Source organism: Nuphar pumila, chromosome 3, assembly GCF_984573655.1.
Source record: "Nuphar pumila chromosome 3, dmNupPumi1.hap1.1, whole genome shotgun sequence".
Lineage (NCBI taxonomy): Eukaryota > Viridiplantae > Streptophyta > Magnoliopsida > Nymphaeales > Nymphaeaceae > Nuphar > Nuphar pumila.
The window spans coordinates 110,324,602-110,342,449 of NC_143251.1; the positions used below are offsets into that span (position 1 = coordinate 110,324,602).

The following is a 17,848-nucleotide window of genomic DNA, read 5'->3' on the forward strand; positions in this document are numbered from 1 at the left end:
GGGTTATATCTGTGACAAGGACCTAAATTTAATGACAATCAATACTATCTTAGTGTCACAGTCAAAGACAATACTATAGTAGCGTGAGCTTGAACTCCCTTCCCAACGTGAGAAACTTTGCGCTCTCCCAAACACGACTAAATTGACTTGTGAAGATCATTTGCTAATTGTTACACAAATAATTCATACTTTTTGTTACATTAATAGTCAAGGTTATCATATAATTGCATTTTAGTAACTAATGGAAATCAGACCTAATAATTTCTTTTCTTCATTTCCTTAGGGCAGTTTGAAAGCGAGAAAATGGTATGAAAAACGAAAGTAGGAAAGACAAAATGGTAAGCTTTTGAACCATTCTAAACGAGAAAAATTTTTTTAAAAAAGTTTTTTTTTAAAAAGTTTGATTTTTGATGAAAAATTTTTCCCATCAAAAATTCTTTTTGCATTAGGGCAACCATTCACCCACACCACCTCATTCTATGGGATTGCCACAAGAAGAGCTTCCTCCTTATCTTACTCCTACCCACCACCAATTTCGTCTCTCTCAAGGTCGACTGCCTCTCTCTCTCTTTATCAAAGAATGCTGGTCTACCCTCTCATTTTTTCATATTTTCTCTGATTTTCTCATGCTACACAGACAGGCAAAAACTTTAAAAAGTTATCGTATCAAAACTTCTCATAAGCAATTTTTTTTTCTTACGAGTTTTTCTTGCTTCCAAATGTGCCCCTAGATAGTCAATACCATTCACAAGCTCAAACTAAAGCCACTTCGGTTACGATGATCAACGTGACCTTCCAACCATCATATTACATCAAAAAGGTTAAATTGTTAGAAAAATCATATTTGAAACTTCACACAAATTTATGTCAGTCGAACAAGTTTTTAAAGATGGGTTTGGTCGACGTTGCGCACACTCTCCCCGAGGCGTATACGTCATATTCATACAGGCATTTTAGTCATTTACTCGTGGTATACCCTGACCCAGAATAGAACTAAAAAGACACTTCAAGAATGTCACTTTCCTAGTCCACATACATAAAAGTAATTGCATGAATGAAGCCAGAGCACAATTCCGATAATACCAGTGCCAGTTGCCAATAATTAAAGATAATGGCCGACTTGTTTTTTCAGAATACTATTCATGGATTTACGGGACTTGTTTTTTAAGAATAGGGGCAGGGCCAAGAAATCACTTTTCCATTAGCCATTTGTCTGTTTAATAGGAATTTAAGACAAATTGGTGAATTTTGCAATGGCCATGGAAAACACTTCAGGTGTATTCTACCACAAGAAGCAAATGCAGTCAGACTGATTCAAGACAGAGTTAGGCATTACTTTTCTTTATCTATGTCATGTACGAGGGTAGAGCAAACTGTTTCGCTACATGAGTCAAAACTACATGAACAAATATATTTCAGCATCAAGACCAAAATGAACAGCAGTTAAAGCGCACACCAAGACTTTCACCAAACCTAACAGCTCCAAGGGTGTTGCTTGTATATGGACCTAGTTGTACAGAAAATCCTTTACACCCAAGTTAGCATGCATAGTAACAAGAATGGGCAGAAGAAAAAGAGAGTTTCCACGCAAGGGATGCTGATACTACACGCCCCCAGTTTGGTGCAGCATGGCATCTATTTCATCCCCATCCTCCATCTCAAGCTGCAATTTACAATTTGTGCAACCATCAATAACAGCTAAAATGGAGGTATAACTAGGATCTGCATAACAAAATTGAGATACAAAGTCCTTTCATTTCCTCATATATGAACCCCCAAAACATAACCAAATCCCATGAGTATAAGTGTGATAAACATAGCCCCTTCAACCAATGTTAAGAGAGATACAGCTTGAAAAAATTTAGAAACGATAAACATAGGCAAAACTTGGAAAATGAAAATACCTCATCAGGGGTCTGCTCTCCACGCAACCTACGCCCATCAAACAAGAATGCAATGGAGTTGAAGTCCACAGATTGTCGGTCACAGTATGCATTCATGAGCTTCCGCAGCTGAGTGCTGCGCTTGATCCTGAAAAACACTTCATTCCCATCCTACAAAAATGAAAGTTTAGCAGGTTTAAAAGGGTTCCTGTCTCATCAGATTTCCTGGGTGTGTAGCTTCACTGCTTTAATAAATTAGGAATTGTATTGAACTAAGCAGGCAAAAAAAAAAAGGTTTGGCAGCGGAGTTGCAAATTTTAAAATTAAGCTTATAGAATGAGCATCAGTCGTTGGGACCTAAATGTATAGTATATGAAACATGAAGGCATGCCGTGACTATTTCCACAACCTATACCACATAGGTACGAGCGTGTGTGCGAAAGGTACAACATGATAATTCATAAAAAGATTGATAGGTGGATATGTGTTTGTGTGCACAAAAATGCACAATTAAGCTATAAATTTGCAAAATACTCTATATATGAAGTTATGGACCATCATTACAAACAATAGTCAACGCATGTCAAAGTTACATAGTTAACTAACAAAAAAAAAATCAACAAATATATAATTGACAGTAAAAACTTGATGTCGAGATCAGATATACACATTGCTTGGATCATAAGATGGATAAAATGGGTAAAGTCTGAAACTCATTTGACTGATACCCAGAAGTACTCATCACTAATATGGGTAGGACACCAGCACTGGGGGCTGGTAGAAGTACCCTTTTCTTTTTTTCTGGATACATAAGCTGGGGTTAGGCATACCCCTACCGGTTTATTAACAAATAAATTACATATCATCCACAGCTAGAAGCCAATCCAAAGGCTTGTCTTTCCAGGATCTACAACTGCCCAAGAGCAGCCAAGTTTGCAAGGTATTGAGCTATATGATTAGAAGTACCCATGTTACAAAGGAATAAATTCATCAATCATCCAAAATAAGCAGGAAGTACCAGAGTTTCAAGGTCACAGGGGGTCAACACCACGCATAAAAAAATTAGTATATTGTATGAACTTTCAACATATTCTATCCCACCTTGTTGGTTTTATCCAAGTTATGGCTGATTTGCCCTAACAATCACCGTTCATAGTAATCACTTCATTGGTACCACCAAAAGAAAAAAATCATGCAGGCTGGCCACAATAAAACTTGTCAACTACAACAAAAGCAACCCAATTGTTGTGTTGACATAAGCGAACAGCAAAGCAAGTCATTTAATAGCTCTGCAGCACTACCTGTGCCCAGTAAAACCTAGGTAAGACAGAAAGGCAACATCTTAATTGCACAAGTGACACCTATTCAAACAGCAACTGAAGATCAACCTCAAAAAAAACTCTCAAACATGTTCTTTGTTCCACTTATTGAGTTGGACCAGTAAGCCCCTAGCATAGGAAATGCTAACATCAAATCTAATCAATACTCTCCACTCAAGGATACCGATTCAAAAATAGAAAGAAAAATCCTATCATTTATACAAAAGGAATCATGGGGAAAAAGATGTTCCTGACAGTCGAAGAAAACACTAATACCTGCTGCTTTCAAGCTAAAAGTCAACAATCCTTCAACAGGCACTCACATGTGCTTCGCACTCACAAGCATAAGCCAAGATATATCTCTTGTGTGTAACTAAGCCATTATTGAGCAAGAAAATGAAATAGCATGCCCAAGCTGTTAAATTATGTAATTAATCATGTAATGTAATATATATATATATATATATATATATATATATATATATATATATATATATATATATATATATATATATATATATATATTTTATATATATAAGGTAATACATATACATATATTAATATATATGTATCTACTTATTATATATAAACTATATATTTCTATTTGTTTAGCCGTAGGGGTAGTTTAGTCTTTTCCACTGTTTTACGCACATTCACTTTTATGAATGTGATTGTAAATTAATTTTATTTTTTCTTTCTTTTTATTTTTTTATTTCTTTTCTAAAAGTACCAAAAGGTACCTTGGGGGGGCCACTCAAATAGACATTGGGCCCCTCCAACGGTCACATTTGTGACAGTTGGAGAGGCTCCTACGTCTATGAGTGGAGCCCCTCCAAGGCTCCTTTTGGTTGTTATAAATAGGGGCTCTCCCCTTTGTATTTTCTTATGGCTTTGAGTCGAAGCCCAAGTGCTCAATAAAGTGATTCCAATATTTATGCCTTTGTGCATTTGTGAGTTCTTGTGAGTTGTGCTTTTGTGCACAAGTGTTCTTATTGTGCATGTGTGCCGGATTTATTATCAAGAATATTAAGGTCTTGATCTTAGTATCTTGTTTGGAGATACTTTTACACAAGCATCCTTCATGTGCCATACAATAGAAGCTCCATATCTCTTGCTCACAATTTGTTTAGGAATTCATTAATCATTTAACCTATGAGACAAGAATTTTTGACAAGTTTGCTATTAGATGGCACCCAAATTAAGTACAATTTTACTAATGAACCTAAAATTAGAAATATTTTGTACTCATGTAATATCCAAGAACCAGAGAAAACACCTGGGCATGGTTTCCAACTTACAAATAAATTTACAAGGGTATTTTTGGAAAGCAAGAAAGTGAATGCACATATTTTCCACTTCATAATATTTTACTTCCAAACATGGGCATTTACTTTTCCAATACAACAGAAGAGAGGATCATATTCAAAGGGAAATTAAGGGTGCATTAAATTAGGGTTGACTAGGTAAGCATGAATTCTCAATGAAATGTGAATTCATGCAGCTGCATAAGAAATGTAAACAGTTTCTGACATCCGCAGTTTCAATATGTATTATTACCACCTACATTTAGATGGCAATTTGACTTTCAAAAGGATAGGTACATTCTTCATTCTTGTCATTAATTTTAGGAATTCAAGAAACTTGTACATGTCCCCAAAAAAAAATTTGTGCCCAGTCAGGCTCTAACGAATTCTCATTTACCAACACCGTATACAAGCACAGGACCCCAATTCCCACAAAAAATATTTACCACCATAAACGCCTAATAAGATTTGGAACATATCCTTATCATTTTCTTTCCCTCCATTCTTTTCTATGCATTCTTCTCTACATTCACCTCCACCACTTACCGTTCTCTTAGTAAGTCTTCCACAACTTGCAGGTAAAAATTTAGATGTTTTTGTTCATCTTCTCCCACACTAGCTCTTGGTATCTTTTTGTTGCTTATGAAAAAGATTTTTATTGCACTTACTTAGATGTCCCTTCCCTCTACCCTGTATTTTCTTAATAATTGTGATGGAAACTAAGTTTATTAATGAAAGGTTTTGTAAGTAATAGGAGTTGTGTTTTACATGTCAGATTGTGGATGAAAAATATAAAGAAATAAGTTTTACAAGCTTTTAAAAATACAAAAAAAACTAGGCTTACAATACTTAAAAGTTAAGGTTTCTTTTAAAAAATATCACAGCAATATCATGATAATTTCATGATATTATCGCAATATTCTGAATTCTAGTAATATTTTCAAAATAGTGATATTTTGCCGATATTCTCAGCTTATCTTAAATGGCTGGTAATATCAACGACATCGGTGACTATGCAATGAACTTACAAAATACCCTAAAAATGGCAGCACTGTTTATGTAAAACCTGTAATTTTTAAGGATTATTAATAAATAAAGAACTCATTTTTTTAATCTCCAAATTAGAAATGTGTTTCTAGATTTTGAATTTTATTTATTTATTTATTACACATTCATTTGTTCATTCAAGCCAATCCGGGTATAATTTGCATTTATAGAACTATTTTGGGCTATAAATCACTATTTATATATATATTTTATGGAGTTTGTAAATTATTAGAGTGTATTTATGTGTTATTTAGCTCTTGGTAATAATTTATAGGATAATTTGTTATTTTGGCTAATTTTGTTATAATTGGCATTTTTTGAGTTTTTGACATTTGCGATCGCACACGAAGGGTTCGTTGTATTGCTTGGGTAGTGGTCTTTGTAGACTTCGAAATTCCTCGATCTTTTGAGTTTCGATTCATTGTTCTTCACATTATTAAGGTAAGATACCTTAACTGAACTTGTAGAGAGCATGTTTAGGCACTAATTGTGTAAGCATGATGTCGTTGCACTGAATATTTAAATGAATTGCAAATATAAGTTATGCTCACAGACTTCACTTAGCTATGAATATCTAGGACTCTTGTGATTGTAATTTGATTGTAATTCGGAGATCATGTTTGGCATGATTGCAGTTAGCGGAATATGTAGTGAAAAATGCCCATGCACTTATGAATGTGTAACTATGTGTTTGTTGCAAGTACACCTGTGTGTGAGTTTGAATGTGCCCATGCACTTATGAATGTATAATATATACGCAATGTATGTCATCATACTTTCGTTTGTTCATACTATCTTGCTTTGTTTGTTTGTATGAATTTGATACATGGTGCACATATAATTACTATAGATATGTATAAGTCGTGTTCGATGCATAATGTGAATGTTATATATATTGTCTTGTCATATGATGGACTCATTTATTCTTGTATGGAAGAATGCATGCGAATGTTATAAATTGTTTTGAACTTGTATGTCTTGTTTGCTTGAGAAATATATGCGTATGATGTACGGTAGGATGGACAATTATATTTAAGGTGATATATCGATTCATGTGGTGAAAAATGCATGACCTTTATCGTGTGTGCAAATCTTGAACTACGTAGGAGTTATGTATTTTGAGGTTTAGTTGATTCGTATTATGAAATGTACATGTTCACGTATGCATGCATAGAACTCATGTTTTATTTACACATGCTTCGAGGTTCAATTTACGAAGTGCAATGTTCTTTGTGGCGATGATATGATGCGTAGGATAATATGCTTTTGTATGATATGATTTAAATGCTACGTGAAATGAAATTATGAATGCATGCGATAAATGTTTAAGTTCAATAGTGAATTTTGGTTCATGAAGCCTTATTGATTAAATGTGTAATTTTATAATTTTAATGTTATATGAAATGATATATGATGTGATGCTTTGATTGTATACATGCTTATGCCCGTATTGATGGCTATCGACCCTGAGAGTGGTCAATTGTATTGATGCATGTATCAGAATAGTTTTCACTGGATAAGGTACCCGTTGAGGAATTGTTCTCCAAGGATTCTCTGTGAGGGTGTGCATGACCAGATCAGGTAATCCGACTAGAGCGGTAAGTCTCTGTGAGGAAGTGCATTGTCCAAGAGCGGGTAGCCAACGAAGACGGTATATTCCAGTGAGGAAGTGCATTGTCCAAGACCAGGCAGACCATCCGTCTAGGGCGGTAACTCCTTGTGAGGTTGTACATTTCTCAGACCAGGTGATTCAGTGTAAAACAAACAAACAACAACTACACCTTCATCCTAAAACAATTGAGGTCAGCGATATGAACTAAAAAAGAAATTCATTTTGGGTCTTCCACATGAATCCTTTTCCTCCAATCATTTCTATCCAATGCCATGTCCTCGGTGAGGTTCAAAGCATTCATATCCTTTCCTATCATCTCCATCCAAGTCTTCCTAGGCCTACCCCGACCTCTTTTAACTAATATATTTTCCCATTTCTAAAACCTTCTAACTGGAGCATCATTAGGCCTTCGCTGAATATGTCCAAACCACCATAAACGATTCTCTCGCATCTTATTTTCAATGGGTGCAACACCTACCTTCTTACGTATATCCTCGTTCTGAATCTTATCTTTTATTGTATTTCCACACATCCATCTAAGCATCCGCATCTCAGCTACACTCATTTTTTGAATATGATGTCTCTTGGCTGCCCAATATTTCGTACCATATAGTAAAGCGGGTCTAATAGTCGTCCTATAAAACTTTTCCTTCAACCGCAATGGCATTATACGATCGCACAACACTCCAGTTGCACTTTTCCATTTCATCCACCTAACCTTTATCCTATGATTTACATCTCCATCAATTTCTCCATACTTTTGAATGATGGATCACAAATATTTGAAATAATCATTCACCGGTATTTCTTGCTCACCAAGCTTCACTACACTCCCATCACTACTTCGTTGCTTACTAAACCGACATTCCATATATTCAGTCTTACTCTTACTCAACTTAAAACCCCAGCTCTAGACTCATCAATCAAAACAATATCATCAGCAAACAACATACACCACGGTACATTTTCTTGAATTGATCTCGTAAGCTCATCCATCACTATCGCAAATAGGAAAGGGCTTAAAGCAGATCCTTGATGTAACCCAACCGTTATAGGAAAATTGGTTGTCACCCCTCCACAAGTGCGGACATTGGTTACTACTCCTTCATACATATCTTTAATTATACTAATGTACTTGAGAGATACACCTTTTTTCATCATTGTCCACCAGAGAACGTCCCTAGGTATTCTATCGTATGCCTTCTCTAAATCAATAAAAACCATATGCAAATCTTTGTTCCTCTCTCTATATCTTTCAATAAGTTGTCTAAGAAGATGTATAGCTTCCATAGTGGATCTTTCAGGCATAAAACCAAATTGATTCTCCGATATCATGACAACCTTCCTCAACCTAAACTCAATCACCCTCTCCCAAAGTTTCATAGTATGACTCATGAGTTTTATACCACGATAGTTTGTGCAATCTTGTATATCACCCTTATTCTTATATAAAGGCACCAAAGTACTCTTCCTTCACTCATTAGGCATCTTATTAGTTCGCCAAATCAAGTTAAAAAGATTTGTCAACCATTCTAAACCTTTCTCTCCCAAGCATTTCCAAGCCTCGATAGGTATACCATCTGGGCCAACTGCCCTTCTTGATTTCATTTTCTTCAAAGCCTCTGCAATTTCTTTCTTTTGAATCTTGCGCATGAAGTCATGATTTATCTCATGAAAAGGAACGGAGAAGTCTCCAAGATCTTGAGCATGACTATCATTAAAAAGCTTATCAAAATAATATTTCCATCTCTCCTTAATCTCCTCATCTTTGACTAAAACCCTTTGCGTTTCATCTTTGATACATCAAACCACACCCAAATCCCTCGATTTCCTATCTCTCATCTTTGCAAGCCTATAAATATCCTTTTCGCCTTCTTTGGTATCCAACTTGTCATAAACCTCCTTATATACCTTAGCCCTCGCGTTTCGAACTACTTTTTTAGCTTCCTTCTTTGCTATCATATACTTCTCAAAATTCTCATTATCACGACTCTTACTTAGATTTCTATAACACTCTCTTTTAACCTTAATAGCTAATTTGACATCCTCGTTCCACCATGATGTATCATTACCTAGTGGTGCACCGCCTTTAGACTCACCCAATACCTCCTTAGCCACTTTTCTCATGCCACCCGCTATCTTATTCCACATTGATTCTGAATCCTCCTCGAGACACCAATCAACTTCCTTAACTACCTGCTCTACAAACATTCCTTGTTTAGCTCCTTTCAGTGCCCACCACTTAATTCTAGGATCTATCCTATGTCTATCCCTTTTGCGACATTGTCTAATTCTAAGATCTAAAATTAAGACTCTATGTTGTGTAGCTACACTTTCTCCCGGTATAACCTTACAATCGATGCAACAACCCCTATCTCTCTTTCTAAGTAGGAAAAAATCTATCTGACTCGTATTAACCCCATTTTTAAATGTTACTAGGTGAGACTCCCTCTTCCTAAACCAAGTGTTTGCTAAGATCATATCATAGGACAAACAAAAATCTAAAATCCTTTCTCCACTTTCATTTCTTTCTCCTATACCATAGCCTCCATGGATACTCTCAAATCCATCCCTACTAATGCCTACATGTCCATTAAGGTCACCGCCGATGAAAAGCTTTTCTCCATAAGATATCCCTTGTACTACTCCATCTAAATCTTCCCAAAATTGATGCTTAATGGAATCATCTAAACCTACTTGAGGTGCATAAACACTAATAATATTAATAATATCCGTACCTAATACTAATTTAATAAGTAAAATTCTATCACCCTTCCTAAAGACCTCAACTACATTATCTATAAACTGACGCCTCAAAACAATCACTACTCCATTCCTATTCCTATTTATTCCTGTATACCAAATCTTATATCCCAAAGGTTCTATCGCTTTTGCTTTCTCACCTACCCATTTGGTCTCTTGTAGACATAAAATATCAATCTTTCTCCTACACATAACATCTACTAAATCTACCAACTTACCAGTTAAAGACCCTATGTTCCAAGTGGCTAACCTAATTTTATGGTCTTGGACTAACTTCTTTACCCCCACTCATCCAACAAAGTGAGGGAACCCTTGCCTATTTGACACCACACCCGGGCGCCTTCTGGGCGACGACCTAGCAACCCTTGCCCATTTATCACTGCCTCTGGGCCTAGAGAGTACAGTGCGTCGCTCAGTAGGAAACGCCCCAACGAAATTCTCATATTGGTTCATTTTCATAGGGTATGACTAAGTTTTTATGTTGGCTGTCACAGGCCTACCGCAACCCTCCTCCTTTATCCGGGCTTGGGACCGGCAGTGTATAACTAAACAGTTATACACATGCGGAGTTTATAAATCTTTATTATGAATAAATGAAATATTATGATGAATTGTGATGATCTTCTGAGTTGATTGAGATAGGCAGTTATGAATCTATAAATTTGGCTTTTCTATTATAGCATGATTATATATTGAACTCAGATATGATAATCAGATTTTTATTGATTTTAGATCTTTATATGAAGTTATGATTGTGACGCTTATATTAGCGTATAAGTGAATGACACATCACGCCTACAAATGACTAGTTTTGACTTATTAGGTGAATGATACATCACGCCTACATAGTTTCATTGCAAATGATTCAATTATGATTGTCTGAATAAATATATCACCCCTATGTATCATGAATATCTAACTAAATTACTTATAAGGTATGTGCGTGTGTTTTACATTGGAATGGTCAAATGTGATTTGACTTGTTGTTTATAAGAATTATGAATGCATATGAAAATGATGCAATGATCTGAATGTCTTATATATATATATATATATATATATATATATATATATATATATATATATATATATATATATATATATATATATATATATATATATGCGATGACTTGTATGACTTGAATGCATATAGATATTGCTTTATTACGTGAGTTAAGGTTGAATAGAATATTAAGTGATGAAATGCTTTTAAATGCTTTATATTCGAATGCTTGAAATGAATGATTCATAGGACGTTGCTCCCATGTCTAACACTTGACGATGAATGAATAATATATCTTTACCATTAAATGCTTGATATGTTTTCTTTAAGTTTGAGTTTGGCCTGTTTTACAAGACGGTAGCGAGTCTGACCCCATTTTATGGGAGACATGTAATGCAGGTAAAGTATGATGAGTAGTTTGAGCGAAGGGTTGGTCGAGCTGCATCCTCGAAGGTCCACTCTTACATTGCGATCTTGGTATTCATGATATTTTCGTTTTAAGTACTTGATCATGTAAAGACTGAAGTATTGTTTTCATACTCTGATTTGAAATAAAATTAAAACTCTTCATATTTCAGTCTTATATTGTACGTGGTTTGAAATGTGTATATCTCGTACAGTTTGATTTGATTGTTACCTTTAGCGTAATCGCGCTCAAAGTCTTAACCGTTTTTAAAAATCGTTTCCGCATTATAAGATTTGATTTACTTAAACTTATAAAAAAAATGATCTCGAAATTTTAATATTTGAACTATAATTAAGGTTAAAATTTTTGGGGCGTTACAGTTTAAAATGCTACTTAATTACTAGAGTAAAAAAATCATTGTATTTTCACTTATTTTTCAAATGTATTTGACTTTTTATTTTCCCTCCAAAAGAAAATATCTAATCTACCCCTAAATATAACTATACACTTTCAAAATACCACCACTTTCAACCCCATTTTGCGAACTAACCCTCCCTCTCCCACTTTAACATTAACTCCTACCTTATATTCTCTCTTTTTCTCTCCAGATGTTTGTCTCTCCCATTTTTGCACTCCACCATTTTTGCACTCCATTTAACTCTTATACCACTATCTCTTCATCTTCACTACAACACATTTCACTATCAAAAATTTGATTCCTTCCTAAAGAAGTCTATGGCCTTATAGATGAGAGAATAAGAGATGTTGAAGGAACAATTTCAACAATCTTCTACAAAGGTTCCTTTGATATGCAATACTCTTTTGAATACATTTAGATCAAAAGTCCTTGGTGAGTGCATGACATGGATACCTAATTCACAAAGTATCTAAAGACTGCAAAGCACCCACTATGGTCTTAAATTGCTTTGAGAAAGGCAATAAGTCCCCATCATTGCCCCTTACTATGTCGCCAAAGCACATTTAGGTTACTTATAGGTCATGAAATCATCTCCCCTAAATTGACCTCTATACCAAGAAAATAGCAAACAAAGGTCCCAAGTCATTTATTTAAAATATAGTCACCGCTATCGCCGATATTTTCAAAATATCATGATACTATCAATATTTCAGATATTTTTCCGAGATTTTCTGATATTTTCAAAACATTTCTAGAAGGCCTAGAACACAAAATATTGATATTATTACAAATTTTTCCTAAGATTTAAAACAAAAAATCCATCTTTATTATATATTTTAAGTATTTGTTTCCTATTTTTGTTTCTTTTATATTTTAAAAACTTTTGTAATTGTTTTTTTTTATTTTTTATCATTCTTTATATTTTTCAGATTTTAAAACTTTCGATATTTTCCAAGAATTTCCTGAGAAAAAAAAAACTCCCGAGAAAAAACATGGCGAGAACGATATTGGTGATTATGATTTAAAATCATTCCCACAAAAATGTCTTCACATGCAAAATATGAGATTTATTGTTTCTGATGAGCACTAAATCATTTACTTATAATAAAGAAACAGGATTTCTCTGCATCTTAAATAAAGAATGAATAATTAACACTGTTGTGAACAAAGCCATGGGACTTAACCATCTTGCAAAAGCTAGCGAACCAAGCTCTTAAACATGTTGTAATCCATAGATCACTTTCTTCAACTACAAAAGCCTTATTGCTAGGTTTCCTTATCCATTGTCTATAGGTTGCTCCATGCAACGTGGTTCTTTGAGATTTATAAAAAGGATTTTTCAAGAAATATGCAAGCAGCATCCACGTGTTATAGCAATGATAAGGCACTATAGAATTGTTCTCATTATGTTGATAGGACTGAATGCCTCATCAGAATTCAAGTCATTTCATTAGTTCATAGTTCCATACTCCTTTGCAATCAAACATTGTCTTAAACCTTTAAATACTTTCATGAGTCTTGTATCTAATCTTGTATACCCATTTGAGGTCAACCACATTCTTGTCCTTTATCACAATAAGTACATTACATGCATTATTTTTAACCAGTGATCTCATTCCTATGTTCATTGCTTCAATATAACTAGTTTTTACACAAACCTGGCTATAAGTTCTCGGCTTTGCATTGCCATTACTAATAAATGCATGAGTTCAAGTGAAAATGATTCATTTGAATTGATTACATTATATGTCAATTCGTCAAACATAACATGTCTAGAGATCAACACGGCTTGAGGATAAAGCATCCATATGCCTCGTCACAATCATCACAGGTGACATTTACGAAATTATGTGCTAGAAACAATTGCCTCGGGTCTCAAATCTAAGGGAGATCTCATATCACAAAAGAATTCTTGCCTAGGATCCGATGATCTGGCCTTTATCCCTTTCACAACAAGGGCCCCAAATCTTTGAACTAAGATCCCTTGCTTGAATAGACTCTAATCATGATGTGAGGAACATGCCACATCAGCATGCCCCACACCATAAGAATGATCACCGTACTTTTCATGCAACACATAGTACGAGGTATCTACATCTAGAACCTTGGACGGCACACTTTATTAATTATATAAAACACCATACTCCATGTGCCAGCTCTAAGTATAGATGCATGCATCATAAAGAGTTGTATCTACAATGTGTTGATGCTTTCATATTTCACCTTTTTGTGTCAACGTCCACAAGCAAGATTTTTTATGCTCATTTCAATTGTTAAGTACAAAACTGAAAAACATTAAACACATATTCAGCAGCTATCCATAAACAAAGAGGCTATTTTACAATAAATGGTTTTTGGCATGCTTTAAATTGACCAAATATATTGAAAATATCGGATTTAGATTCCAAGAAAGATATCCACTTGAAACTACTATGATTATCTATAAAAGTGATAAAATCATAGTTACCAAGAAGCAAGATTAATACAGGAAGCAATGCATGAGGCGGAAGCGAAGAAGCAATTGTTAAAAAGTAGTATGAAGCGTGGAGTGGGATTCGTTTTAAAAGTGATTGTGAAAGCATGTGAGAAGCGAAAAAGAAAACGTGAAAGAAACGAGGGTGAAACAAGTGGGAAGCAAGTAAGAAGCTATAGAAATCGAGTGGGAAACAAAAGGGATGAGAGAGGGAAGAGAGTTTCCCCATGCTTCACCCTTTGTGGCGCTGCCTACTTCGGAATCACACTTCTCCCCTATGTCACATGGGTACAGGTACGGAGGGTACAACACCACAATTTCTAAAAATGAGGATACGGGGACACAGCTATATATATATATATATATATATATATATATATTGAAAGAGAGAGAGTTTGGATATGGATCAAGTGTGGCTCTCGCTCTCCATTAGGATCTAATTAGAAATTTGAAAACAAATGCCCCTGAATAGAATTTTTTTTAAATGGTAAGGGGTTGAATGAAATTTTGGAAAAGGGGGAATTTGGATGATTTTAATAACAGAAATCTCTCTCTCTCTCTCTCTCTCTCTCTCTCTCTCTCTCTCTCTCTCTCTCTCTCTCTCTCTCTCTCTCTCTCTCTCCATCCTCCATTTTCTTCCTTTTCTTCTTCCTCCCTACCCATCGACCACAGGTCAAAAGTCAAAAAAACAAATGTTATTTGGGTTGGGTCAAGGTTGGAACCAGCCCAAACCAGACCAGCACGTACTCATGCCATGTCCGGTACTTGTACCTGTGTCGGGCCGTGTCGAAATGGGTGTGACTGCTTGTTAGGCGTGTCTATGTATCATAGCTTCTTCCCCTAGGAAGGCGCTTCCAGTAACTATGTATAAGATTCAAAATTTGACCAATGAAGAACTTGAAAGCACCCGAGCACGCGAGTTGAAAAGAAAAGGAAGCTCTACTGGTATGAATCAAAACTAAAAACTCATGTCTTTTACTCAACAACTATACAAATAAACATCACAAGTAAATCTTTTAATATTCGAGATAAGCTCCATTAAATTCAACTTGACATTTGTCTAGCAACCTACTAACAACAACAACAACAACAACAAACAATGTTTGCCAAGACAGAGATTCCTTTAACATAGATACATTTCTCATCTTGCAACGAACATCTCTTTATGTAAGGGTCCCATATGAACATAAAGGATGGTGAGAAAATGGCGTATGAGTTAGTCTATTCTACAATCTGAGGTATAGAAATAAGATTATGCTTGAAATTTTCAGTTCTTTTTTTCACACTTGATTATTCAATTATTTACACAAGCACAAATTTCACATTTATATGTCCAATAATTCTTTCACAAAACAAACCGTCTTTTTCAAGTTTTTGTAAATTAAAGTATAGGGTTTTGTCATCTCTCCAATGGATAGAATTTTTTTGTCCCAAGCACAGCCACATATTTGTTTAGGAGAAGAAACTGATAAGATCAGAAGTCATTGATGTTTATATGGGCCAATCATAGAGAACATGTTAAGTAAGAAAAAAGATTCATGAGAACTAGCACCCCATCCTATGTATGTGATTGATGTGCTTTTACCATCTCCTTTGTCCTTGATAAGAAAATAGAGAAACAAACTTATCCACATCACCTAATACATGATTGATTGCACCAAAATCCATGTACCAGCCACCTTCAATGCCATGAATACGAGCAAGTAATAAGGCAAGAGTTGCATGAATCAATGGGGATGAGACACTAGCTGCACATAATGACGGGGATGAGACACTAGCTGCACATAATGACGGATAAATTTGCTATTCACTATATGCAAATGCTTGACACTGTTTTCAATTTATACTAGCACGTCCTTCATTTGGTCCCTTAAACCGCACATGCAGGATGAATCTCTGAATATTGGCAAAATTATGAGGTAGAGGTATGTTCCACATGAAGGATTATAACAATCAAAGACCACCCTCACTTTTTTCTTCCTCATCCACTATCTGAACCGCCACGCCCACGTACCAAAATCGATAACCAATAATTCATGACTATTAGACGACTGAGAATTGTCAACGACAAATAGTCATCAACTCATGATGAAGGACCATATATCATAACTCCTTGAATGTGAGTTGTGAGACCCACCCAGAAACCATAGTACAAAACACTTGCACTTGAGGCCAAGTACTCAAAAAGTCACATGACTTTTTTTCAGAGTTAATGGAAGCTACTTAGATAGGTGGGAAAACAGTTTCCCGGAAACTCTCTTAGGAAGCACGATACTCCTCACTTCCGAAACTTGATGAGAATCTAGATTCTCCCAAGCTTCTCCTATGCTTTCCACAAGCTTCATCTATTCTTCTTACATGTTCTCTCACCCAACTTTTCATATTTTTTATGTGTTTTCTCTCAGGCTCCTTACTCATTTTCATCTGCTTTCTCTAAATTGCCAGTAATCATTTTTGGATTTCGTTAAAAATTTAATTCTTACACTAAAAATTATGAAATTTAAGAATAGTTACTTTTGTTTTAGTTCCATTTTGATTCCCATTCAATTCTTGTATTGCTTTTTTATTCCTAGCTTCCCACTTCCTATCCATTTTAAAATGCATCTCTTCTCACTTCCCCTTCCCGTATTGTTTCCCGCTTCCGCTTCCTAGTCTGGCAACTTTGTTTTTTCCTGCTCAAAAACAAGACAGCCAACAGCAAGCAGATGGTCCTTAACTACGGTGATCTAGTTCATGTATGTCTAGGACTTGAGTGACTACTGAACTCACTTTGAAATGGATTCGAACCAATTCGATTTCATCTAAATTTTCACCATTTTTTATCCAATCTTAGCAGCATTTTCTGGAATATACAAGCAATAGTGAAAAAAACAAGAACCGATCGAAAGAGACCTCTGATCATCAAACATTCATCAAAGAGGACGGTTGATGAGCGTATAAAAGAGGTAGTAAGGATCGATGGACGAATGATCGGAGACGAACCTGGCCCTTCACTTTGAGATTGATATGGGCCGATTGATCCATCGGCTTCTTGTCTTCCTCTTGAGTCACGGCCGCTCCAGACATGGCGGAAACCCTAGATTTCACTTCCTACCTTCCTTCTGAGAAAGAGAGAGCTTCTCGAACAAAGAACGGAAGAACAAATCGTGAAACCACACACACATACACACACAGAGACGAGTGGTCCTTTCCTCTTATATGGGGGCGGAAAGAATAAACGGGATTTGAATTTTCGAGCGAATCCGCCCGGGGAACGACGCGCTTTCCTGCCATCGCTTTCATCTGACGGCTGAGATTCGGAGGTACGGATCGTGTGGTTGTGAAGGCGTCTCAGAAAATTAATGAGCCTGTGAGAAAGTATTTATTGTGCGAAAGGGAGATTTTACTTGAAAAGTAGTTCCTGATCAAGGACGGTAAGGACCCTCCAAAGAAAAGGAAAGAAGTTTCCTTAGGGAGCGTTTGTTTCAGCCCCTTTCATATGGAAGCGCTCTCCCACCAGGTTTGAAACAAACGCCCCTGTGAGAACATGGAGAGGGTCCCCACGCAATGTTGTCAGTATCGGTGCGTATCAGCCTGTACCAGATAAGTATCGTATCGGCAGAAAATTGGCACGCCCCTGA

The 17,848-nt window shown here is 35.7% G+C and overlaps 1 protein-coding gene across 1 annotated transcript; it reads right to left on the minus strand.

Moving 5' to 3' along the window:
• Positions 1 to 1,330: 1,330 nt before the first annotated feature.
• On the minus strand, positions 1,331 to 17,401 carry LOC149843279 (small ubiquitin-related modifier 2). Its single transcript, XM_089999692.1, has 3 exons — positions 17,211 to 17,401; positions 1,905 to 2,054; positions 1,331 to 1,663 (listed from the first exon to the last, which is right to left on the minus strand). The coding sequence occupies exons 1-3, from the start codon at positions 17,292 to 17,294 to the stop codon at positions 1,604 to 1,606; spliced, it is 294 nt and encodes a 97-aa protein (XP_089855818.1). The 5' UTR covers positions 17,295 to 17,401; the 3' UTR covers positions 1,331 to 1,603.
• Positions 17,402 to 17,848: the final 447 nt, after the last annotated feature.

What these genes read in the sequence shown, in the direction of transcription:
- LOC149843279 (XM_089999692.1), bottom strand. Translation starts at nt 17,294, where the DNA reads ATGTCTGGAGCGGCCGTGACTCAAGAGGAAGACAAGAAGCCGATGGAT. An exon ending in ATCTCAAAGTGAAGGGCCAG is followed by an intron (nt 2,055 to 17,210) that starts GTTCGTCTCCGA and finishes TCATTTTTGTAG; the next exon opens with GATGGGAATGAAGTGTTTTT. An exon ending in GAGAGCAGACCCCTGATGAG is followed by an intron (nt 1,664 to 1,904) that starts GTATTTTCATTT and finishes TGTAAATTGCAG; the next exon opens with CTTGAGATGGAGGATGGGGA.